The following is a 24,999-nucleotide window of genomic DNA, read 5'->3' as shown; positions in this document are numbered from 1 at the left end:
TCATTGAGCAGTGTCGAGCCAGAACATGCCCAAAGCATCCATTGAAGCTGCTATCAAAGGGGCAGTAAGTATAATACAGCCGCCTCATTGCCAATTCCAGTTACGATGTCAGGATGTTTCCCTCAACTTCAGTTTTATGCTCTATCTATCATCTCAGGGAACATGTGTTGCTGATTCATACTAACCATCCAATGTTGAAATCAAAATGGTGGATGCAGGGGATTTCACCCCAAAAACTACAGAATATCCAAGAAATTCCATCATGGAAACTACCAATCAAAGAGAATGGAGATGATCTCTGAGCAGCTGCACTTCCAATCACAGGCTCCTTCTCTGGTGCTTCTACTGCTGATTCCCTATCAGTAACTGTGGAGTGGAAGCAGTTCGAGTTGTGTTCCATCTCACAGCTTGTATATTGTGTAGCTTTAAGGGTGGTGATCATTATACATCGTGGGCGGCACGGTGGCACAGTGGTTAGCACAGCGCCAGAGACCCGGGTTCAATTCCCGCCTCAGGCGACTGACTGTGTGGAGTTTGCACATTCTCCCCGTGTCTGCGTGGGTTTCCTCGGGTGCTCCAGTTTCCTCCCACAGTCCAAAGATGTGCAGGTCAGGTAAATTGGCCATGCTAAATTGCCCGTAGTGTTAGGTAAGGGGGTAGATGTAGGGGTATGGGTGGGTTGCGCTTCCGCGGGGTGGTGTGGACTTGTTGGGCCGAAGGGCCTGTTTCCACACTGTAAGTAATCTAATCTAATCTAAAACTGTATACCATCATGATATCACAGCCCATGGTGGTGCTGATGGTGTAAAAACCTCATTCTCTACCTGACTGAGCTCTGTTCTCTTGCAGCACATACCACACTGGTACACTTTACATCCAATTACTTGGCTTGAGCCCAGACACTCAACTGCCTGTGATTATTAGATACAGGAGCTGAAACAAAACTGAATAGATTTCTTCAGTACTACGTACCCACGTCTCATTTTTGTGTTAGGGGAGCTAGCATAAATATCACATGATAGTTGGATGAAAGTGTAGATGGGTGGATTACTAAGTTTGCAGATGACACAAATGGGTGGAGTTGTGGATAGTGTAGAAGGTTATCAAAGGATACAGTGGTATACAGATCAGTTGCCGATATGGACAGAGAAATGGCAGATGGAGTTTTATCCAGGTAAGTGTGAGGTGCTGTACTTTGGGATTTCAAATGTTAAGGAAAAGTATACAGTTAATGGCAGGACCCTGAACAGCATTGATGTACAGAGGGATCTTGGGAAGTCCATAGCTCCCTGAAAGTGGCCATGCAAGTAGATAGGCTGGTAAAGAAGACATGGCATGCTTACTTTTATTGGCCGGGGAATTGAGTACAAGAGTCAGGATGAAATGTTGCAGCTTTATAAGACTTTGGTTAGACCGCAAGAGCCCAGAGCAGGAGCAGGAGCAGACCATCCGGCCCTTCGAGCCTGTTCTGCCAGTCCATAACATCATCAAATTGACATTTGTCCACTGATCTTCTTGTGGCATCAGCTCTACTTACCCACCCTCTCACCAGAACCCTCAATTCCTTTATTTTTCAAAATAAATCGATCTTAGCATTTACTGAAGTAGCATCCACTACTTCCCTGGGCAGGCAATTCCATGATTTACAACCCTCTGGGTGAAGATCTTCCTTCTCAATTCTGTCCTAAATCTGCTCCCCCTAATTTGAAGCTATGCCTTCTTGTCCTAGTTTCACCAACTCGTGGAAACATCCTCTCTCCTATGCTACCTATTCCTTCATAATTTTATGTGTTTCGAGAAGATCCCCCCCGCCCCCGCCCCCCCCCCCCCCCCCCCCCCCCCCCCCCCCCCCCCCCCCCCCCACACCAATTCTTCTGAATTCCGATGAATATAATCTCAGTCTCCTCAGCCTCCCCTCATAAACCAACCCCTTCAACTCTGGAATCAACCCAGTGACCCCCCTCTCTGCACCCCCTCCAGTGCCAGTACATCCTTTCTCAAGTAAGGAGACCAAAACAGCACACAGTCCTCCAGGGGTGGCCTCACCAGCACCTTGTACAGCCGCAACATAACCTCCCTGTTTTAAAACTCAGTTGCTTTAGCAATGAAGGACAATATTCTATTTGCCTTCCTAATTATTTGTTGTACCTGCAGACCAACCTTCTGTGCTTCATGCACAAGGACACCCAGGTCCTTCTGCACAACAACATGCTACAAACTTTTACCATTCAAGTAATCATCCTTTTTACGTTACTCCGACTGAACTGGGTGACTTCACATTTATTAATATTGTATTCCATCTGCCAGACCTTTGCCACTCACTCAAAGTATCTGTGTTCCTCTGCAAAGTTTTACAGTCCTCTACACACTTCGCTCTGCCACTCGTCTTAGAGTCATCTGCAAACCTTGACATACTACACGTAGACCCCAACTCCAAATCATCGAAATAAATTGTGAATAATGCTAGTGAGGTTTGAGAAGATTTGTAGCTCAGGTTGAGGTTCTGGATGTAGGTTTGCTCACTGAGCTGGAAGGTTCGTTTTCAGATGTTTCGTCACCATACTGGATAACATCTTCAGTGAGCCTCCGGATGAAGCACTGATAGTATAGCCCGGTTTCTATTTATGTGTTTGAGTTTTCTAGGGTTTGTGATGTCAATTCCTGTGGTGACATGACTCCCTATGGTAATGCCATTTCCTGTTGTTTTTCTTAGGGGATGGTAAGTGGTGCCCAAGTCAATATGTTTGTTGACAGAGTTCCAGTTAGAATGCCATGCTTCTAGGAATTCTCATGCGTGTCTCTGTTTGGCTGATCCCAGTTGACATGGTATCCTTTCTCATCTGTATGTAAGGATATTAGTGAGAGTGGGTCATGTCTTTTTGTGGCTAGTTGGTGTTCATGTATCCTGGTGTCTAGTTTTCTTCCTGTTTGTCCAATGTTGTGTTTGTTACAGTTCTCACAAGGTATTTTGTAAATGACATTTGTTTTGCTTGTTGTCTGTATAGGGTCTTCCAAGTTCATTAGCTGCAGTTTTGTTGGGTTTGTGGGCTACCATGATGCCGAGGGGTCTGTGTAGTCTGGCAGTCATTTCCGAGATGTCTTTGATGTAGGGGAGAGTGGCTAGGGTTTCTGGGCGTGTTTTGTCTCATTGTTTGGGTTTGTTGCTGAGAAATTGGCAGACTGTGTTCGTTGGGTACCCAATGAATAATTGTGGCCCCAACACTGATCCCTGAGGCACACCACTTGTCACCGATTGCCAACCTGAACAGCACTCATTTATCCCCACTTTTTGCTTCTTGTTAGTCAACCAATCCTCAATCCATGCTAATACTTTACCTGTAACGCCATGCATCCTCCTTTTATGCAGCAGTCTCTTGTGCGGCACCTTATCGATTGCCTTTCGGAAATCTAAGTACACCACATCCACTGGGTCCCTGTTGTTCACCTTGCTTGTGATGTCTTCATTGAATTCCAAAGTAGAATTTGTTAAGCATGACCTGCCCTTCATGAACCCATGCTGCGTCTGTCTAATGAGACAATTTTTAACGAGATGCCTTTTTATTTCTTCCTTGATAATAGATGCAAGCATCTTGCCCATTACAGAGGTTGAGCTAACCGGTCTATAATTCCCCATCTTTTGTCTACCCCTCTTTTTAAACAGTGGCATCACTGTTTTCCAATCTACTGGAACTGCCCCAGAGTCCAGTGAATTTTGAAAAATTGCCACCAGTGTACTTGCTATTTCTCCCTGGGATGCATTCTATCAGGGCCAGGAGACTTGTCTCTCCTTAGCTCCATTAGTTTGCCCAACACTAACGCTTCCGTAATAATGATTCCAGGTCCTCACCTAAACGTCACTTTGTTGATGACTGGCATGTTATTAGTGTGAAGACCGATACAAAACACCTATTCAATGCCTCGGCCATTTCATCATATCCCATAACTCAATGCCCCGTCTCACCTTCTAAAGGACCAGCGTTTACCTTAGCCACTCTTTTAGTTTTATATTTGTATAGAAAAGTTTGCTATCTGTCTTTATATTCTGTGCTAGTTTTTTTCTCATGTTCTATTTCCTTTTCTTTATAGTTTTTTTTGTGGCTTTCTATTGACCTTTAAAGTTTTCCCAGTCTTCTAGTTTCGTGCTCCTCTTGGCCACTTTATATGCCTTCTCTTTCAATTTGATAGTCTCCCTTAATTCCTGAGACACCCCATGGCAGATTGCCCCTTTTCTTACAATCCTTTCTTTTCACTGGAATATACTTTTGCTGGGCACTTTGAAAAATGGCTTTGGAAGTCAATTGTCCCACCATAAAGTCTTTGTTTCCAAGCTACTTTAGCCAAGTCCTCCCTCATCCTATTGGAGTCTCCCTTGTTTAAGCACAGAACCCTGGTATTGGATTTTATCATCACACTCTCCATCTGTATTCTAAATCCAACTTTACTGTGATCACTCCTTCCAAGAGGATCCTTAACTGTGAGGTCATTAATTATTCCTGTCTCATTACTCAGGACCAGATCTAAGATAACTTGCTCCTTCGTTGGTTCCATTACATACTGTTCAAGAAAGCTTTTGTGGATACACTTGAACTCCTTCTTAAGGCTACCCTGGCCAAGCTGGTTCGACTAATCTACATGTAGATTAAAATCCCCACGATAATAGCCATACCATCTTTACAGGACTTATTTGTTTATTGCCCACCCCAATGTGATGTTATTATTTGGTGACCTATAGACTATGCTTATCAGGGACTACTTCTTCTTAGAATTTCTAATTTCCACCCAAATGGATTCAATTTTATTCTCCATAGAACCGAGATCATCTCTCAACACAGCCCTGATGTCATCCTTGAATATCAGAGTTATGTCACCTCCCTTACCTTTCTGTCTGTCCTTCTGAATAGTCTGATACCCCTGGATGTTTAACTCTTAGATGTGACCATCCTATAACCATGTCTCTGTAATGGCTAATGAATCATATTCATTCACAATGATTTGTGCCTTGTTACGAATGCTATGAGTATTCAGGTGAAGTGCCTTTATGCTAACTTTCTTACCTCATGATTTCCGACATCTTTAATAATATCTCCTGAGTTCTTTGTCTTTCTTTCTTTGTCTGCCTGGAACACATGCTAACCTGCTGTTTACCTTTTTATTTACCATCATAATTCCTGTTGTTTTCCCTTCCCTTCTCCCGACTCACTAGTTTTAAACTCCTCGTGATCACCCTATTTATCCTTTTTGCTAGAACACTGGTTTGGATTGGTTCAGGTGGAGACTGTCCCATTGGTACCAATCCCTTCTGATGCCAATGCCCCATGAAATGGAACCCTTCTTTCCCACACCATTCCCTTAGCCACGTGTTTACTTCCCTAACTTTCTTATCCCTAAGCCAATTTGAATGTAGCTCAGCAATAATCTGGAGATTACAACCCTTGTGGACCTGTTCCTTAATTTCGTAGCTAGTGCTTGATACTCCCCAAACAGGTCCTCCATCCTAGCTTTGCCTATGTTGTTAGTCCCAACGTGGGCCGCAACAACTGGATCCTCCCACTCCAGCACCAATATCCTTTCAAGCCGGTCGGAGATGTCCTGCACCCTGGCATTGGGCAGGCAACACACCATGTGGGACCCCTGATCCGGCTTGCAAAGGATACCATCTATCCCCCTAATTATAGAATCCCCTGTAACTATCATTTGTCTTTTTGCTCCCTCTGCCTCTTGAATGGTCTCCTGCACCATGGTGCTGTGATCAGCTGGCTCACCCTGCATGCAGAACTTTTCCTCATCCATATAGGAAGCAAACATCTCCTACCTGTGGGATAAGGGCAGCTCAGTGGTTAACGCTGCTGCCTCACAGTGCCAGGGTCCCAGGTTCGAGTCCAGCCTCTGGCAACTGTCTGTGTGGAGTTTGCATATTCTCCCCGTCTCTGCCTGGGTTTCCTCCCACAATCCAAAGATGTGCAGGTCAGGTGAATTGGCCATGATAAATTGCCCGTAGTGTTACGTGCATTAGTCCAGGGTAAATATCGGGTTGGGGAATGGGTCTGGGTGGGTTACTCTTCAGAGGGTCGGTGTGGACTTGTTGGGCCAAAGGGCCTGTTTCCATACTGTAGGGAATCTAACCTTAAAAAGAAAGATCAAAAACTGAGACTCCTCCATTCCTGAACTCAGAATCTTCCTACCTGCCTCATTTGCAAATACACCCTGTTGTCCCTGATCACTGACTGAATTTGAATGACTTCATCTACCACCTCTGACAGCCTCCTGAAACAGTGTCCAGGTAACTTTTCTTTCCCCCCCCTATATGTGCAGCAGTGTTTGAAGCTCAGATTCCAGATCATCCATTCTGATCCGGAGTTCTTCCAGCTGCAGATGTGGTCACTGCTGTTCACAATGGGATCAGCCAGCTCCCACAGCACCGCATCTGTCCAGCTCCACTTCGTTAATATCTTTATTACTTTATATAAACTTATGAGTTAAATAATTTCTGATACTTCTCTGCTATACTTTATTTCAAAAAAACAAATAATTTTTTTAAAAAGTAAATTTTTAACCAATTACATGATTTAAAAAAAAAAATCCTTATCTTATCAACACACCACAGGTTGCACTTAAAAGTGGTGTGTTCAGTTCTGGTCACCACATTACAGGAAGGATGTGGAGGCTTTGGAGAGGGTGCAGCCATGATTTACCAGGATGCTGCCTGGATTAGAGGGTATGAGCTATAGAGGGAGACTGGCCAAATTGATTATTTCCGCTGGAGCAGCGGAGGCTGAGGGGAGACTTGATAGAAGTCTATGACAGTATGCGATGCATTGATAGGGTTGACAGTCAGAATCTTTTTCCCAGAGTTGAAATGTGTAATACCAGGGAGCATGCATTTAAGGTGAGAGAGGAGATGTGAGGGGCACGTTTTTTACTCAGCGTGGTAGGAGTCTGGAATGTGCTGCCAGGGGTGGCCCAGATGTGATAGGGGCTTTTAGATAAGCGCATGAATATGCAAAGAATGGAGGGATATGGACCAAGGGCAGGGAGAAGGGATTAGTTTAATCTGGTGTCATGTTCAGCACAACATTATGCACTGAAGGACCCATTTCTGTACTGTTGTATTCTATGTTCTGGATTAGATTAGATTACAGTGTGGAAACAGGCCCTTCGGCCCAACAAGTCCACACCGCCCCGCCGAAGCGCAACCCAACCATACCCCTACATTTACCCCATACCTAACACTACGGGCAATTTAGCGTTCTGTGGTAGTTACTTATCAACAGTGTATCATGTCAGCCTGATTGAAGGAGCAGCAAGCAGGATAAGATTGAATGAAAGATATGTTAGCGTGTTTGGAGCTGAGGGTGGAGATGCTGAGAAATGGATCTACCTTTCAGGAACTCCACGTGTGGAATTTCGGACAGGAGCTGGGGAGTGCATCTGCCAAGGAGAGGCTACAAGGGAGAGGAGGCTGAGAGAGGATTAGGGGAGAAAGGGGAGAGTGCAAGTAAGTGTGAGGTGAGGGGTTGGGAGGGATGTGGAACATATTTGAGGTAAAAATATTGACTAGATTACCAGGAAGAAGTCCTTGCTTTTTTTTCTTAGTGTGGTGCTGTGGGATCATTCAGGTCCACCTGATGGAGCACATATCAGTTTAACATTTCATTTGAAAGCTGGAACCATTGGCATTATGATACTCCCTTCATAGTAAGACCATAAGATGGAGGAACAGAAGTAGCCCATTGAGTCTAGTCCATCCTTTATTGAGGGTATAGATGCTATAGGAACAGTAGAAAGGAGGGCAAGAGAGGAAGGGGATTGGTGTCTTTGAGTATGTGCAGGGAAGTTACTTGGGTGGAACTGAAAAATAAAGGGATGATGATCTTATTTGGAATGTACTATAAATCCCTCAATAGTCAGTGGGAAATTGAACAAATTTGTAAGGAGATCTCCGCTATCTGTAAGAATAATATGATGGTATTGATAGAAGATTTTAACTTTATAAACATAGACTGAAACTGGCATAGTGTTAAGGGCTTGGATGGGAAGGAATTTGTTAAATATGTTCAAGAACATTTTCTGATTCAGTATGTGGGTATACATACTAGAGAAGGTGTAAAACTTGACCTACTCTTGGGAAATAAGGCAAGTGACTGAGGAGTAAGGGAGCACTTTGGGACCAGCGACCATAATTCTATTACAGGGCGACACCCATATCCCTGGGTCCGGTTACCGTGGTTTCACTTACTTGTGGTTTACCTTGGCCAGAACGTGTAAATGGGAATGTTCTGGATCCAGGGACGAGGAGGCTGCCGGGAAGGTAGGTTTCCCATTGAAATGAATGGGTTTCAGCCATTCACTAGGTCCTGGAATGTATCCCCCCCCCCCCGCCCCCCGTGAGAACTAGTATTTGGATACAGAACTGGCTCAAAGGTCGGAGACAGGGTGGTGGTGGAGGGTTACTTAGATTAGAGGCCTGTGACCAGCGGAGTGCCACAAGGATCGGTGCTGGCTCCATGACTTTGTCATTTATATAAATGATTTGGATGTGAACATAGGAGGTATGGTTAGTAAGCTTGCAGATGACACCAAAATTGAAGGTGTAGTGGACAGTGAATGTGGTTACCTCGGATTACAAAGGGATCTTGATCAGATGGGCCAATGGGCTAGGAGTGGCAGATGGGGTTTAATTCAGATAAATGCGAGGTGCTGCATTTTGGAAAGGCAAATCAGGGCAGGACTTAAACATTTAATGGTAAGGTCCTGGGGAGTGTTGCTGAACAGAGACTTTGGAGTGCAGATGCATATTTTCTTGAAAGTGGAGTCTTGGGTAGATAGGATAGTGAAGGCAGCATTTGATATAGAACATTTGATATAGAACATAGGCCCTTTGGCCCTCGATGTTGCGCCGACCAGTAAAACCAATCTGAAGCCCATCAAACCTACACTATTCCATTCTCGTCCATATGTCTAACCAATGACTATTTAAATGCCCATAAAGTTGGCAAGTCTACAACTGTTGCAGACAGTGTGTTCCACATCCCTACTACCTACACTACACCTCTGAGTAAAAGGTATGCTTGCCTTTATTGGTCAGTGCATTAACTATAGGAGTTGGAAGGTGATGTTGCTGCTGTACAGGACATTGGATAGGCCACCTTTGGAACTGAGTTCAATTCTAGTCTCTCTCCTATCAGAAGGATGTTGTGAAACTTGAAATGGTTCAGAAAAGTTTTCTAAGGATGTTGCCAGAGTTGGAGGGTTTGAGCTTCAGGGAGAGGCTGAATAGGCTGGGGCTGTTTTCCCTGGAGTGTCGGAGGCTGAGGGGTGACCTTAAAGAGGTTTATAAGGAGCATGGATAGGATGAATACATAAGGTCTTTTCCCTGGGGTGGGGAGTCCAGAGCTAGAGGGCATACGTTTAGGGTGAGAGGGGAAAGATTTAAAAGGAACCTAAGGGGCAACATTTTCATGCAGAGGGTGGTGTGTGTTTAGAATGAGCTGCCAGAGGAGGTGATGGAGGCTTCCTCCACCAATAAAATGATATCCAGATGGGTATATGAATAGGAAAGGTTTAGAAGAGTATGGGCCAAGTGCTGGCAAATGGACTAGATTTATTTAGGATATCTGGTTGGCATGGATGAGTTGGACCGAAGGGTCTGTTTTCATGCTGTACATCTGTGACCCGTGCGATCATGGCTGAACTGACCATCATTAACTTCCATTTCCTGTTTTATACCTATAACTTTTAATTCTCTTCCTGATTAGAAACTGGTCGATCTCAGCTTTAAATACCCATAAAAATCCAACCTTGAAGGCCCGTTATGGTAAAGAATTTCACACGTTCACTACTCTTTGTGAGAAAGAAATTCCTCCTGGTCAGTGTCTTAAATGGGCAGCCCCTTACTCTAAGATTACACCCTCTGTTCTTCGACATTCCTACAAGGTGAAACAATCTCTCCACATCTACCCTGCTAAGCCCCCTAAGAATCTTCTATGTTTTGATGAGGTAACCTTCATTTCTTCTTAACTCCAACAAATACGCACCTAACTTGTTGAAACCTTTCCTCATAAGAAAATCCCTCCAATACCAAGGATCAACCAAGTGAACCTTTTCAGTCCTGCTTCCAGTGCCAGTTTAGCTTTCTTTCATAAGGAAACAAAACTATTGATATTCTTCTAACTGTGATCTGACCAGAGGAGCTGAAGGGGCTGAATTGTCTACTCCTCCTATCTTTTATATTTGTGTGCATCCATTGAATTTGGATGCGAGCTTTTTGAGATTTATAAATTGGAGTGTCACATTGGGTTGTGTGTTCAAATCTCGAGAGTGGACTTCAGCGCCACATCCTCTGAGAGTGCTATTTCGCTGGAGATCAGGATAAATCACTTGGCTCCCACCTCTCTTGGCGTTTTAGTGTGTCTTCACCCTGAGTTGAGATGATATATAGGACACTGTGCAGACGAGGTGGATATGTGACTGCAGTCTCTGCTGGTTTTTCTCTTTTAACCTTTACTCAGTCTATACGTGGCTGAGACCCAGGTAGATGGGAGCTGTAAAGTGTCATTGTATGTTTGTACTGCCTGGCAGAAGGAACGGTGCAGCACAAGAGCAGGTCCTTTGCCCAGCATGTCTGTATGGACCATGGTGCCATTCTAAACTAATCCCATCTGCCTGCACATGGTCCGTTTCCTTCTATTCCCTGCCTAGTCATATGTCTGTCCAAATGCCTCTTAAATGTTGCTGTTATACCTATTTCTATCACTTTCCCTTCCAATGCTTCTAGGCACCTACCACCCTCTACGTAAAAAAAAACCATGCCTCGCACATCTCCTTTAAACTTTTTCCCATTCACCTTAAGCTTACATCCCCCAATACCTGGTATTTCCATCCTGGGAAAAATACTGACTGCCCAGCCTATCCATGCCTTTCTTAATTTTATGTACTTCTATTCGATCACTCATAAGAATTATTCCAAGTTTGTCTAACGTCTCCTCATAGCTAATACATTCTGATCCAGGCAACATCCTGAGAAGCTTCTTTTGCACCCTCTCCTCTGCATACTCCCTGTGGTGTGGTGACAAGAACTGCACACATTACTCCAAATGTGGCCTAACTTAAGTTTTTATTAGGCTGAAACATGACTTGCTAACTGCTTCCTTTTATATTTCTCAAGAGTCTGATTTCAGTTTCCTAAACCTGTCATATGCCTCCTTTTTCTTTTTTTGATTATTTGTCATCCAAGATTTGAGAAGTTCTTGAAGATCCTTACAGGAACATGCTGGTCTGAACTCTGATCAGCTGGCCTTAAAAAGACTCCCACATGCCTGGTGTGGACCGGCCCTGAAACAATCACCCCAATGTCATTTCTCCAATTCCTGTCTAATAATGTTGTAATTAGCTTTCCTCTAATTTAGCACTTTCACCTGACGACCGGTCTTATTCTTATCTGTAGCCATCTTAAAACCTGTGGAATTATGTTCACTGTTCCCAGAATGTCCCGCCATGAGATTTGATCATCTGGCCAGGCTGATTCCCCAATGCACTCTCTTCCCTCATTGGACTATCTATATATTGCTTCAAGAAACCTTCTGGATTGCCTAACAAATTCTGCCCCATCTAAGTCCCAGCCACTAAGAATTCCAGGAGAAAGTGAGGACTGCAGATGCTGGAGATCAGAGTGTGGTGCTGGAAAAGCACAGCAAGCCAGGTAGCATCAGAGGAGCAGGAGAATTGACTGTTTGGCCATAAGCCCTTCCTCAGGAATGATGGGGTTATGTCTGAAGCTTCAATTCTCCTGCTCCTCAGATGCTGCCTGATCTGTGCTTTTCCTGCACCACACTCATGACGAGGGGAGTCCCAGTCAATATTGGAAGTTAAAATCACTTACTACAACAGCACTCATACTGCTGTTACATAGAACATTACAGTGCAGTACAAGCCCTTCAGCCCTCGATGTTGCGCTGACCTGTCATAGCAATCTGAAGTCCATCTAACCTACACTATTCCATGTATGTCCGTATGCTTGTCCAATGACGACTTAAATGTACTTAAAGTTGGTGAATCTACTACCGTTGCAGGCAAAACATTCCATATTCTTACTACTCTGAGTAAAGCAACTACCTCTGACATCTGTCCTATATCTATCACACCTCGATTTAAAGCTGTGTCCCCTCATGCTAGCCATCACCATCAGAGGAAAAAGGCTCTCCCTGTCCACCCTATCTAACCCTCTGATTATCTTATATGTCTCTGTTAAGTCACCTCTCAACCTTCTTCTCTCTAATGAAAACAGCCTCAAGTCCCTCAGCCTTTCCTCATAACACCTTCCCTCCATACCAGGCAACATCCCAGTAAATCTCCTCTGCACCCTTTCCAAGGTTTCCACATCCTCCTTATAATGCGGTGACCAGAACTATACACAATACTCCTAGTGCAGCCGTACCAGAGTTTTGTACAGCTGCAACGTAACCTCATGGTTCCGGAACTCAATCCCTCTATTAATAAAAGCTAAAACACTGTATGCCGCCTTAACGACCCTGTCAACTTGGGTGGCAACTTTGAAGGATCTGTGTACATGGACACCGAGATCTCCCTGCTCATCGACACTACCAAGAATCTTACCATTAGCCCAGTACTTTGCATTCCGGTTACTCTGACCAAAGTGAATCACCTCACACTTGTCTGCATTAAGCTCCATTTGCCACCTCTCAGCCCAGCTCTGCAGCTTGTCTATGTCTCTCTGTAACCTACAACATCCTTCGTCACTATCTACAACTCCACTGACCTTTGTGTCGTCTGCGAATTTACTAACCCACCCTTCTACTCCCTCATCCAGGTCATTTATAAAAATGACGAACAGCAGTGGACCCAACACCGACCCTTGTGGTACACCACTAGTAACTGGACTCCAGGATGAATATTTCCCATCAACCACCACCCTCTGTCGTCTTTCAGCAAGCCAATTAATGATCCAAACTGCTATTTCTCCCACAATCCCATTCCTCCGCATTTTGTACAATTGTGGGGAACCTTATCGAACGTTTTGCTGAAATCCATATACACCACATCAACCGGTTTACTCTCATCTACCTGTTTGGTCACCTTCTCAAAAAACTCAATAAGGTTTGTGAGGCACGACCTACCCTTCACAAAACCGTGCTGACTATCCCTAATCAAATTATTCTTTTCTAGATGATTATAAATCCCATCTCTTATAATCTTTTCCAACACTTTACCAACAACTGAAGTAAGGCTCACTGGTCTATAATTACCAGGGTTGTCTCTACTCCCCTTCTTGAACAAGGGAAACACATTTGCTATCTTCCAGTCTTCTGGCACTATTCCTGTAGACAATGATGATTTAAAGATCAATGCCAATGCCTCAGCAATCTCCTCCCTGGCTTCCCAGAGGATCCTAGGATAAATCCCATCCGGCCCATGGGACTTATCTATTTTCACACTCTGCAGGATTTCTAATACCTCTTCCTTGTGAACCTCAATCCCACCTAGTCTAGTAGCCTGTATCTCAGTATTCTCCTCAGCAACATTGTCGTTTTCTAGAGTGAATACTGTCGAAAAATATTCATTTAGTGCTTCCCCTGTCTCCTCTGACTCCACACACAACTTCCCACTACTATCCTTGATTGACCCTAATCTTACTCTCGTCTTCTTTTATTCCTTAAATACCTATAGAAAGCCTTAGGGTTTACCCTGATCCTACCCGCCAACAACTTCCCATGTCTCCTCCTGGCTCTTCTGAGCTCTCCCTTTAGGTCTTTCCTGGCTACCTTGTAACCCTCAAGCGCCCTAACTGAGCCTTCACATCTCACTCTAACATAAGCCTTCTTCTTCCTCTTGACCAGAGATTCCACTTCCTTCGTAAACCACGGCTCCCGTGCTCTACAGCTTCCTCCCTGCCTGACAGGTACATACTTATCTAGGACACTCAGGAGCGTTTCCTTGAATAAGCTCCACATTTCTAATGTGCCCATCCCCTGCAGTTTCCTTCCCCTTCCTATGCTTCCTAAATCTTGCTTAATCACATCGTAATTGCCTTTCCCCCAGCTGTAACTCTTGCCCAGTGGTATACACCTATCCCTTTCTATCACTAAAGTACTCACCTGCTTCCAGGTCTAACACCTGGCTGGGCTCGTTACCCAGTACCAAATCTAATGTGGCTTTGCCCCTTGTTGGCCTGTCTACGTACAGTGTCAGGAAGCCCATTCACTAACCCATCTATAGTACTCGTACTATAGTGTTCCCAGTCAATATTTGGAAAGTTGAAGTCCCCCATGACAATTACCCTGTCTCTCTCACTCCTATTGAGAATCATCTTTGCTATCCTTTCCTCTACATCTCTGGAACTATTTGGAGGCCTATAGAAAACTCCTAACAGGGTGACCTCTCCTTTCCTGTTTCTAACCTCCGCCCATACTACCTCAGTTGACGAGTCCCCAAACATCCTTTCTGCAACTGTAATACTGTCCTTGACCAACAATGCCACACCTCCCCCTCTTTTACCATCTTCTCTGTTCTTACTGAAACATCTAAATCCTGGAACCTGCAACAACCATTCCTGTCTCTGTTCTTACACCTTTCAATGATCTGCTTACTTATCTGTCCTCTAACACTTTCTGGCTATTGGGATGCACTGATCACAGTAACTGCACCTTTATTATTCCTGAGTTTTAATCATATGGCTTCAGTGGATGAGCTTTCCAAGATGTCCTCTATTTGTGCAGCTTTGACATTCTCCTTGATCACTAATGTTAATTTTGGTGGCGTGAAATAGGAACTTTCAAAAGTTGATTGGGGTAAACCCTTCACTGGTAAAAGGATGAAGGGCAAGTGGGAGGTTTTCAAAAGTGAGAACGAGAGTTCAGAAACAATATGCTCATGTTAGAGTGAAGGATAAGTTATTCTCTAAACGGTGAGAAAATTCCTAAAACCAAAGTACAAAGGGATCTCGGAGTGCTAGTGCAGGATTCTCTAAAGGTAGACTTGCAGGTTGAGTCCGTTATTAAGAAAGCAGATGTAATGATGTCATTTATCTCAAGAGGGTTGGAATGTAAAAACAGTGATGTGTTACTGAGACTTTATAAAGCTCTGGTTAGGCCCCATTTAGAATACCGTGTCCAATTTTGGGCCCCACGCCGCAGGAAGGACATACTGGCACTGGAGCGTGTCCAGCGGAGATTCACTCGGATGATCCCTGCAATAACATACGAGGAATTTAGAAGGTTAAGGGGAGATCCATTAGAAACTTACAAGATAATTCATGGCTTAGAAAGGGTGGACGCTGGGAAATTGTTTCTGTCAGGCAGGGAGACTAGGACCCGTGGGCACAGCCTTAGAATTAGAGGGGGTCAATTTAGAACGGAAATGAAGAGACATTTCTTCAGCCAGAGAGTGGTGGGCCTGTGGAATTCATTACCATGGAGTGTAGAGGAGGCCGCGATGTTAAATGTCTTCAAGGCAGAGATTGATAAATTCTTAATATTGCAAGGAATTAAGGGATACAGGGAGAATGTGGGTAAGTGGTATTGAAATGCCCATTAGTCATGATTGAATGGCAGAGTGGACTCGATGGGCCAAATAGCCTTACTTCCACTCCTATTTCTTATGGTAAGGCTGGTAGGAGTAGGAAACTATGGATGAATAGAGATATTGAGGCTCTGGTCAAAAATAAGAAGGAGGAATCTATCAGAAACAACTGGGATCAAGAGAATCTCAAAGAGTATGAGGAGAGTAGGAGCATTCTTAAGAGTGAATTCGGGATGGCAGAAAGGGATATGAGGTAGCCTTGGCAGATAAGATTAAGGCTAATCCAAAGAAATTCTACAAATACATTCAGAGAAAAAGAGCAACTAGGGAGAGAATAGGGACCCTTAAAGTACAAAGATTGTGGAACCACAGGAAATGGGAGAGTTATTAGATGAATATTTCACATCAGTATCTACTGTGGAAAAAATCATGGAAGCTAGACAACTTGGACAAATAAACATTTATGTCCTAAAAGCAACCCACATTACAGCGGAGGACATGCTGGAGATCTTAAAAAACCTTAAAGGTGGATAAATCTCCAGAATCCTGGAATATTGTGAGAAGCTAGAAGAAATTGCGGGGCCCCTCGCAAATATATTTGTATCATCTACAGCCACAGGTGAGGTGCCAGAGGACTGGAGATGGTTAATGTTGTGCTGTTATCTAAGAAAGGCTGCAGGGAGAAACCTTGGGATGATAGACCGGTAAGTCTGACATCAGTAGAACGTTGGAGGAGATACTGTGAAATTTACATACATTTATTTACATACATTTGGCGAGACAAGGACTGATTAGGGACAGTCAGCATGGCTTTGAGCATGGGAAATCATGTCTCACTGACGAGATTGATTTATTTTGAGGAAAATATTGAGGGCAGAGCGGTAGATGTTGTCTACATGGACTTTAGTAAAGCCTTTGACAAGGTTCTGCATCGTAGAATGATTAGTAAAGTTATATCACAGGGAGAGCTTACCAATTGGATCGAAAATTGGCTAGATGGTTGGAGGCTGTGGACAGTTGTTTTTCAGACTGGAGGCCTGTGACGGACAGTGTTCTGCAGGGATCCATACTGGTTTCTTATTGTTTGTCATTTCCATAAATGGTTTGGATGAGAATTTAGGCAGCACAGTTAGTAAGTTTGTGGGTGACGTCAAAATTGGTGCTATAGTAGACAGTATAGAAGGTGATCTAAGATTACAAAGGGATCTTGATCAAATGGGCCAATAGGCCGAGGAATGGTGGATGGAGTTTAATTTGGATAAATGTGAGGTATTGCATTTTGTTAAAACAAACAAGGACAGGACTTATAATGGTAGGGCCCTGGAGAATTTTGTTGAAAAGAAAGACCTAGGGGTTCAGGTACACAGCTCTTTGAAAGTTGTGTCATTGGTAGATGGTTGTAAAGACAGCGTTTGGCATGCTTGTCTTCACTTCTCAAACCGTTGACAGGTATAGATGTTGGATGGGATGTTGCAGTTGCACAGGACATCGGTGAGGCCACTGTGGGAGTACCGTGCACAGTTCTGGTTGTCCTGCTATAGGAAGGATATTATTAAATTGGGGAGGGTGCAGAAAAGATTTAAAAGGATATACTGGAACTGGAGGATTTGAGTTCCAAGGAAAAGCTGGATAGGCTGGGGCTCATTTCACTTTAGGAAGTTTAGGGATAACCTTATAGCAATTTATAATAGCACGAGGGGCAGAGATTAGGTGAATATTCATAGGTTCATAGAATCCCTAAAGTGTGGAAAAAGGCCATTTGGTCCATCATGTCTACACTGACCCTCCAAAGAGCATCCCACTCAGACCCCCAACCTTATCCCTATAAACCCATATTTTACGTGGCCAACTCACCTAGCCTGCACATCCCTGGACACTATGGCCAATCCACCTAACCTGGACTGTGGGAGCAAACCAGAGTACCCGGAGGAAAGCCCCCCACACACAGTGAGAGTGTGCAAACTCCACATAGAGAGTCGGCCGAGGCTGGGATTGATGCCGAGTCCCTGGTGCTGTGAGGCAGCTGGTGTTAATCATCTTTTCTATAGGGTAGGGAAGTTCAAACCTACTCCTGAGAGGAGAATGATTTAAAAGGGACCTGAGGGGCCACAGGGGGCGGTTTGTATGGAGAATGAAGGGTCAGAGGAAGTGGGAGATGCAGGTACAGTTACAATATTGAATAGGCATTTGGACAGGAAATGTTTAGAGGAATATGGGCCAAACGCAGGCAGTGGGACTAGTTTACTTTGGAAAACTAAATGAGTTGGACTGAAGAGTGTGTTTCTATGTTATATGACTCCATAACTGCCCCACATTTTTACATCCCCCTCTATCTGAACATCTAAACCCTGGAGTATTGAACTGCCAGTTCTGACTTTCTCTCAACCAAGGTTTTGCGGGCTGTAAACTCACCTGCCTTACTTCCTTTGGTTAAAATAAATACATTTCAGACTGCCAGCCCAGCTGTGTTCATTAACCTGGCTCTCCCTGTTCTTCCTATTAGACTTCTATGGAGCACTGTTGTTGTATGTTTCAGATGTGGTATTATTTCTGATTAACACCACATGTTGCTGGTTTTCCAGAAGTCCAAGGCTTCCATCTATTCACTGTATGAAGGAAGAGGCCCTGGTGGATCATCTCTGCTGATTGAAGTTCTAACAGACAACAATAGTCGGTCACATCAAGAAATAAAAAACATCCTGAACAAAAATGGGTAAGAATGGGCTGAGGGACTCTCTTCAAGGAATTGATTCACAGACTCCAATCAGGACCTAATCCTGCGCAGCTACCTCTAGATCCTTAACATTCCGGCAACCCACCCCCTCACTCTTCCCCACCCACCCCCTTCCCACCCCGTCCTCACTCTTCCCCACCCCCTCCCACCCTCCCTCACTCACCTCTGGACTCTGGGTTTAGAATATAAAATGAACAGGATGAGGGATGGTTTGGACTGGTTTCAGTTATTTGATCGGTTTGCAAAGTAATTTTCCAAAGAGTTGTTCCACCAGCACCACTGCTTCTCTCCACCATTAACATGGCCTCTGGCATAGACGTGATGCTCTGACTCCTCTCACTCCAATACTGTGACCCTTGATCCTGATCATACGACACCTGCAGCTAGTTAAGGACTTGAAAGAAAAAACTTGCATTGCTACAAAGATTGTGGACATTTTCAAAATGACTAAATGTTGATTAAAACTAAAATAAAGGAGGAAATTAAACCTGCAAGAAATATAAAATATAGCAAGAAATATGTAATGAAAAAGAGAAGAACTAAAGTAAAGATTGCCCCTTTAGAAGTGGAGTTTGGGGAATTAATGTAAAAGGAGAAAATGGGGAAACGTTTGAACAAATCCATAAAACCACAAGACATAGGAGCAGAATTAGGCCAAGGTTTACAGTACAGTGGAGTTTTGGTCTCTGTATTTAAGGGATATATTTGCATTGGAGGCAGATCAGAAGACATTCCTGAGTCTGTTCCTGAAAGCAGTGGAGGCAATGTTACTAAATGTTTTTAAGATAGAGGTAGATAGATTCTTGACTAAAAAGGGAATCAAAAGATATTGGGGTAGACATGAAAGTAAAGTTAAAGCTACATTCAAATCAGTCATGCTCTTATTGAATGGCAGAGCAGGATTAAGGGACTGAATGGGTTACTGGTGATGCTAATTCTTCTGTCCCTATGAGGTTGATTCCTGGGTTGCTTTAGGTGAAAAGATTGAGTAATCTTTTGATTGATAAATTGAGCAATTTATCAATACTCATTGGAGTTTAGGAGAATTGGAAGTGATCTTATTGAAACATCTACGATTTTGCAGGGCTTGACAGGAAGAAAGCTGTGAGAATGTTTCCCTGTGGAGGAATTCTGAATTAAGGCTTGATTTCAAAATAAGGGGGTCTCCCCTTGAGATTGAAATGAGAACTTTCTTCTGAAGAAATCTTTGAAATTCTCTTCCTGAGAAAGGAGTGGAAGCTGGGCCATTGAATATATTCAAGGCTGAGTTAAACAGATGTTTAATTACAGAAGATAGTCTGGTTATGAGGGACAGACTGAAAACTGAAGCTAAGGAGATGGTTTAATCAGCCATAACCTTATTGAATGGAGAAATACGTTTGAAGGGTCGAAAGGTCTATTCCTCCTTTTTTTTTGTTCCTATGTTCTGACGCTGCCCTCCAAAACCTGCTTAGATCAGCCACTTAAATATATAATACATATCTGAAATCTGATTGTAATAAACCCCCAAACGTCTGAGCAATTACTTTACCCCCCTCATCTTGAGCCTAGTGTGGGGCCAGTAGGTGCTGATAGTTTAGCAAGATATGTATGTCTGCCATCAATTATATTGAAGAGGTGCCAGTATTAAACTGGGGTGGACAAAGTTAAAAATCACAACACCAGATTATAGTCCAACAGGTTTATTTGGAAATGCCTGGACAAGCTTTTGGAGCTATGCTCCTCCTGCAGGTAGCCTGACAAAGGAGCAGCCTTCTGAAAGCTTGTACTACCAAATGAACCTGTTGGACTATATCCTGGTGTTGTGTGATTTTTAACTTTGTCATCAATAAAGTGATGGGACATGTGGGTTAATGGAGGAAAGTTTGGGATAGGCTTCATCTGCTGGTGTATAACGTATTTTTGTGTATTGGCCCCTTTAGGGGCTCTCTGTGTGAGGGTGCTCGCCACTGCTTTGAGAGGAAAGGAGTGGTGACGGTGATTGGACTGGACAACGATGGTCAGCAGATTGAGTTGGAACGTGCTCTAGAACTGGCAATTGAAGCAGGGGCTGAGGATGTTAAACAGGCTGAGGATGAAGAAGACAAGGTGATCCTGAAGGTGAGTGCAGCCTTTTATAAATTTTAATATTGATGTAAAGAATGGATGCTGTCAGTCTTCCCACCTGTGGCACTGTGCAAATGGTCACTGACCAGTACTATTCATGGCATGTATACATCTCTAGCCAATAAACAAGCCCAGCATTCACATCGTGGGATTAGATACAGATAAAGCTCCCTCTAAACTGTTCCCATCAAACATTTCTAGGATAGATGGAGTAGAGGGTCGATGGAGCTTTGTTTCTCTGATGGTTTCCCTTGGCTGCAGCTATTGAACAGGAAATATGGCTCCATCAGAGTGATTAGTTTTGTATTTCTAGCAGCAGGACTCTTTGCTGTCTTTGAGTTAAGTTAATTTTGTACCAGTGAAGCAGAGTTAATGACTGGGAAGGGTTTTGTCCCCAATAGTGGATGGCATCTCTCTATTTTAATTTCACATAAAAATGAAAATCACTTCCCATTTGCAGGAAATGCTACTCATCCTCCATTGTACTGACCATGACTTTGTAGAAAATCAAAGCAGTCAATTGGTTCAGAGCAAGGTCCAAAAAACACAGCATGAGGTAAATGATCATATAATTTGCTTTTCATGGTTGATGGATAAACATCAGGACGATCCTTTCATGTTTCACTCACCTCAACAAACAAATTGAACCTCAGTTTTATGTCTCTTTCAAAGGTCAGAGCTCTATGATGGGCAGAGAATACTTTGATCTCACGTGACTGGCATGGATTTGAGCAGAAGCTTCAAGGACCATAAGCTGATAGTGACCCACCTTCCAGATACCACTGACTCTGATCTTGCCACTCAGCATTACATAGAGCCTGACCCTGTCATCTGTCTGATCTCATACAGTACTATGAGATGAATTTGCCCCGTCGTAGCATTCTTACATCATGCAGTTGTTACAGGTGTAAATTATTGCCATCTTGATGGGAAACTCTTTGTAATAGCTTGTTCTTTTTATCATTGTTTTTCAGTTTGTTTCTGACATACCATCTCTACAAGATGTAAGAGAGAAGTTGAAGGCACTGGGACTGCTGACTATTACTGCTGTGCCTGAGTTTATTGCCACAACCACAGTCCAGCTAACAGACCGAGATTTGGAGGCAGCGTTTAGCTTGATTGAACTGATCGATGGATATCGGGACGTTATTAAAGTCTATGACAACATAGAGTCACAAGGTTGACTAACAGCAAGAGAGAGATTGCTGTACCTTATTGGCTGCTGCATCTATGTTCAGGAAGTACAGTTGAATATTGAATTGAGATTGAATGAGGACTATACCAAAGGTACTGATAGTTATGTCCTCTCTGCATTGCCACTGAGTAAAGGTTGTGATTATGTGACAATGCTTGCCAATCATGGAATCCCTACAGTGTGGAAGCAGACCATTCGGCTCATCGAGGCCACACTGACCTTCTGAAGAGCATCCCATCCAGACCCACCCCCTGTCTTGTCCCTGTAACCTTGCATTCCTGTGGCTAATCCACCTAGTCTGCACATCTTTAGACTGTGGGAGGAAACCAGAGCAACTGGAGGAAACCTACACAGACGTGGGAAGAACGTGCAAGCTCCAAGAGATAGTTGTCCAAGTATGGAAACGAACGTGGGTACCTGTCGCTGTGAGGCAGCCATGCATCCCTATGTAACTAATGGTGTTTTCTGATCCTGCTTCATTATCACTGTCCCCATAAGTGCAAATGTTCATTGGGTTACTGCTCCACACGCACTCACCATTATTCGTCTACAACTTCATGTACGTGTTGGTAACCCATTGCGTTGGATGGCACAATCTAGTCCAGTTCTTGATTTCCAACAGGGACGGTGAACAGGAGGAGGGGTCAATGGGCTACGATCTGGATTCAGAATCCTGACTGATTTTTATTGTTATTTAACCTGTGAACGTTGAACAGTGATCAAGAGCAAAATCCCTGACTAATCTCACTTTTGTCCAATAGCAGGGGATGATTATGAAAGTTAGAGTTTGCATTTAGAAAATGTCTGAAAACATCTAATACTCTTCAGAGGTTTTTTTATTTTGAAATGTTGTCTTTGTTGAAATGTGGACAAATGGCAAATATTTTGAGGAGATATTAACAGAGAGGGGTATTTGGGCAATGGCAACTGGTGGTCTCCTCATGCCTAGAACTTTTAATACTCGCCTGAACAGGTAGTCTTGATTTATCTCCTATTTAAAATACATTTGCACTCATTCAGTGTTGCATTCAGGTCCCTGTCTAGATTGTGTTTAAGTCATGGAGTGGTGATTGAACCCGCATTCTTCTGAGAGTACTCCTAGCTAAGCAAAGACTGGCCATTACATGTTGCTGTTCAACTTGGTCATCTCCAGGCTAGGAGGGCTGAGACTAGAACAATCAAGCTTTCTATTGCTGAAACACTTCCCTGTGTGTTGTTCACCTGAGGATGGGCTTGGAGCTGACTCTGATGTCCTATATGGTAAATTACCATGCTGGCCTAGACTGCTAGAGAAATAAAGTAGACCAGCTGGGTGGGACAGATTTTGCAACCTGAACCGTTAGGAGAGTTGGAGAAAGTAAGCCTGAATAATAGCAACATTTGCAATAATTTGTTCAGAAATCTAAGCCCTGATATTTTGTGTTGTAGTTCATGCCATTGGTAATGTATATGCTGGTGTGGAGGATAGCAACTGACTAGGAGCCCATGGCAGTAAACATGATTGGGTTAATGTGGAGGACTCAAGGGATGCATGATAGCAAATGCTGTCAGGCCTGTGAGAGTCATCTTAACTGTCAGACAGAGAGAGAGAGAGAGAATAAGTAAAGACTCTGTAAAGAAAACTTCTGTCTATTATAGTAAGGACAGATGACTGTAAGAATACTGTATTAAAAAGCCACGTCTACTCACAGTAAATTTAACTTGAGCTTGAAGGTGTACTAAGAATTGCTTTCAATAAAGACAACTTTTAAGACTCCTGCTTGGTCTCATCTCGCTGCTGCTTGCTGGTTTTGGAAAGAATCCAACAGTTTGGCGTAGTTGACAGGATCACAATAAGATGCCTGAATACCATCATTGCTCTTGGTTCACTTGGCTAGTATCTACGAGGTAAGGACTCCTCTATTAAAAAGTCCCTCCGGTGAAAAGTGAGAGGCTGTATGGTGGAAGGTCCCATCTGACATGATCCAAATAAGGCAAACATAGTCGGTCCAGAATCCGTTTTTAAACAGAGACAGCTCTTTCAGTAATCAGTTAGATTATCTACAGCTGGACCCTTATGAAATAGTCACCTCTGTGTGGCTGGATCCCATCAGACAAGCTTTGCTGGGCATTGATGGCTTGACCTAGATAAACTCATGGATACATATCGACTATGGTCAAGTCACCTGGTCCATAAGGCACCTTACCCAAGAGGAAGAGCGAGACCACCCTGTTTGGGCAAAAGATAAAAATCACTAGCCTACTGAAGATGACACCAATAGCATTCATTTGAATTGCGCCACCATGTACAAAACAATGTTGAGTTCTGCCTCTATTGCTGGCATTTTACTCATCATCGCTCAATTAGAACAACAAGGGGTTCTCGTTGAAACCCTAACCTTAAAAATGCCCAGATTGTCCAGGAAGAAGTTATATACCTGGGCCAGAAGATTTCAGTGGGGAAACGTGAGATCACTGAGGATAGGACAACTGCTATTTGGAGAATGAAGGAATTGAGATTTCCTTGGCTTTTGCAATTTCAATAGAAATTAGATTGACAGCTACTCCCAGATAGCTCAACCCCTGACCAATCTTTTAAAGGGCAGAAGAGATTCCAAGGATACGGTTTTCCCATGAACAACACTCTGCTTTCCAGAAATTTTTAAATTGCCTTTGTTTCACCCCAATAATGGTAGACCTTTCAGCCTCCATGTGCATGAACAGGACAGTTACGTGAAAGCCGTTTTGACCCAAGAGCACAGTGATAAACAATGACCGATTTGACCTGATTTGATCCTGTGGCATTGGGATGAGGGAGTTGTTTATGGGTGATGAAAGCCACTTGCCATACGGTTAAAACCACAGCACCTATTGTTCTTGATCAAAGATTAACTGTTTAATGTCTTTGCACTATTCATGCTATGCTCTGTATGAGTCATGTGTCCCAGTTTACACCCGTTTGCTGGACCCCCCCCCCCCCCCCCACTTTTGGAGGCTCCCAACCTTAATCTTGTGTGAGCCAGTCCTATTAACCTGGTCACGTTGTTACCCATCCCACAGGACTAAGAGGGGGAGAGGAAAAGGGGTGACACTGGCAGGGTAGAGATATTCCAGCAGCTTGACGAAGCAGCTTGTGCTTCAGAAGAGCCTCAAAACCCGGATCTGCTCCTCTTTACAGACGGGTCCTCTTTTCTGGAAAACAGGATCCGAAAGGCTGGCTGTGCACTCAAGACTCTGCAGGAGATCCTGGCCCAAGGCAGTCTGCCCCTGAGTACCTTTGCTCAGCAGGCTGAATTAAGGGCATTAACTGAAGCATGTAGAATGGCTGAGATGAAAATGGCTAGCATTTTCACCAACTCCAGATATGCTTTTGGTATAGCCCACGATTTTGGCTACTTCTGGCAAAAATGAGGCTTCCTCACAACAGCAAACACTCCCATTAAAAACAGAA

General features: G+C 43.6%; 1 protein-coding gene across 1 annotated transcript; it reads left to right on the top strand.

Annotated features, from left to right (window-relative positions):
- LOC140465942 (translational activator of cytochrome c oxidase 1-like) lies at positions 1 to 23,322 on the top strand. The gene is made up of 4 exons (XM_072561927.1): positions 1 to 64; positions 18,117 to 18,247; positions 20,191 to 20,368; positions 21,349 to 23,322. Exons 1-4 carry the CDS (start codon positions 26 to 28, stop codon positions 21,556 to 21,558), a joined length of 558 nt encoding a protein of 185 aa, XP_072418028.1. The 5' UTR covers positions 1 to 25; the 3' UTR covers positions 21,559 to 23,322.
- The last annotated feature ends 1,677 nt before the right edge of the window (positions 23,323 to 24,999 follow it).

Source organism: Chiloscyllium punctatum, chromosome 42 (assembly GCF_047496795.1).
Source record: "Chiloscyllium punctatum isolate Juve2018m chromosome 42, sChiPun1.3, whole genome shotgun sequence".
Lineage (NCBI taxonomy): Eukaryota > Metazoa > Chordata > Chondrichthyes > Orectolobiformes > Hemiscylliidae > Chiloscyllium > Chiloscyllium punctatum.
The sequence above is the reverse complement of the archived record's forward strand: the minus strand, read 5'-3'. Positions and strand labels throughout refer to the sequence as shown.

Bases quoted from the DNA above. Each gene is read 5' to 3' on its own strand.
- LOC140465942 (XM_072561927.1), top strand. From the start codon at position 26: ATGCCCAAAGCATCCATTGAAGCTGCTATCAAAGGGGCA. The intron at 18,248-20,190 runs GTAAGAATGGGC...TGGCCCCTTTAG, and splicing joins AACATCCTGAACAAAAATGG to GGGCTCTCTGTGTGAGGGTG. The intron at 20,369-21,348 runs GTGAGTGCAGCC...ATTGTTTTTCAG, and splicing joins AAGACAAGGTGATCCTGAAG to TTTGTTTCTGACATACCATC.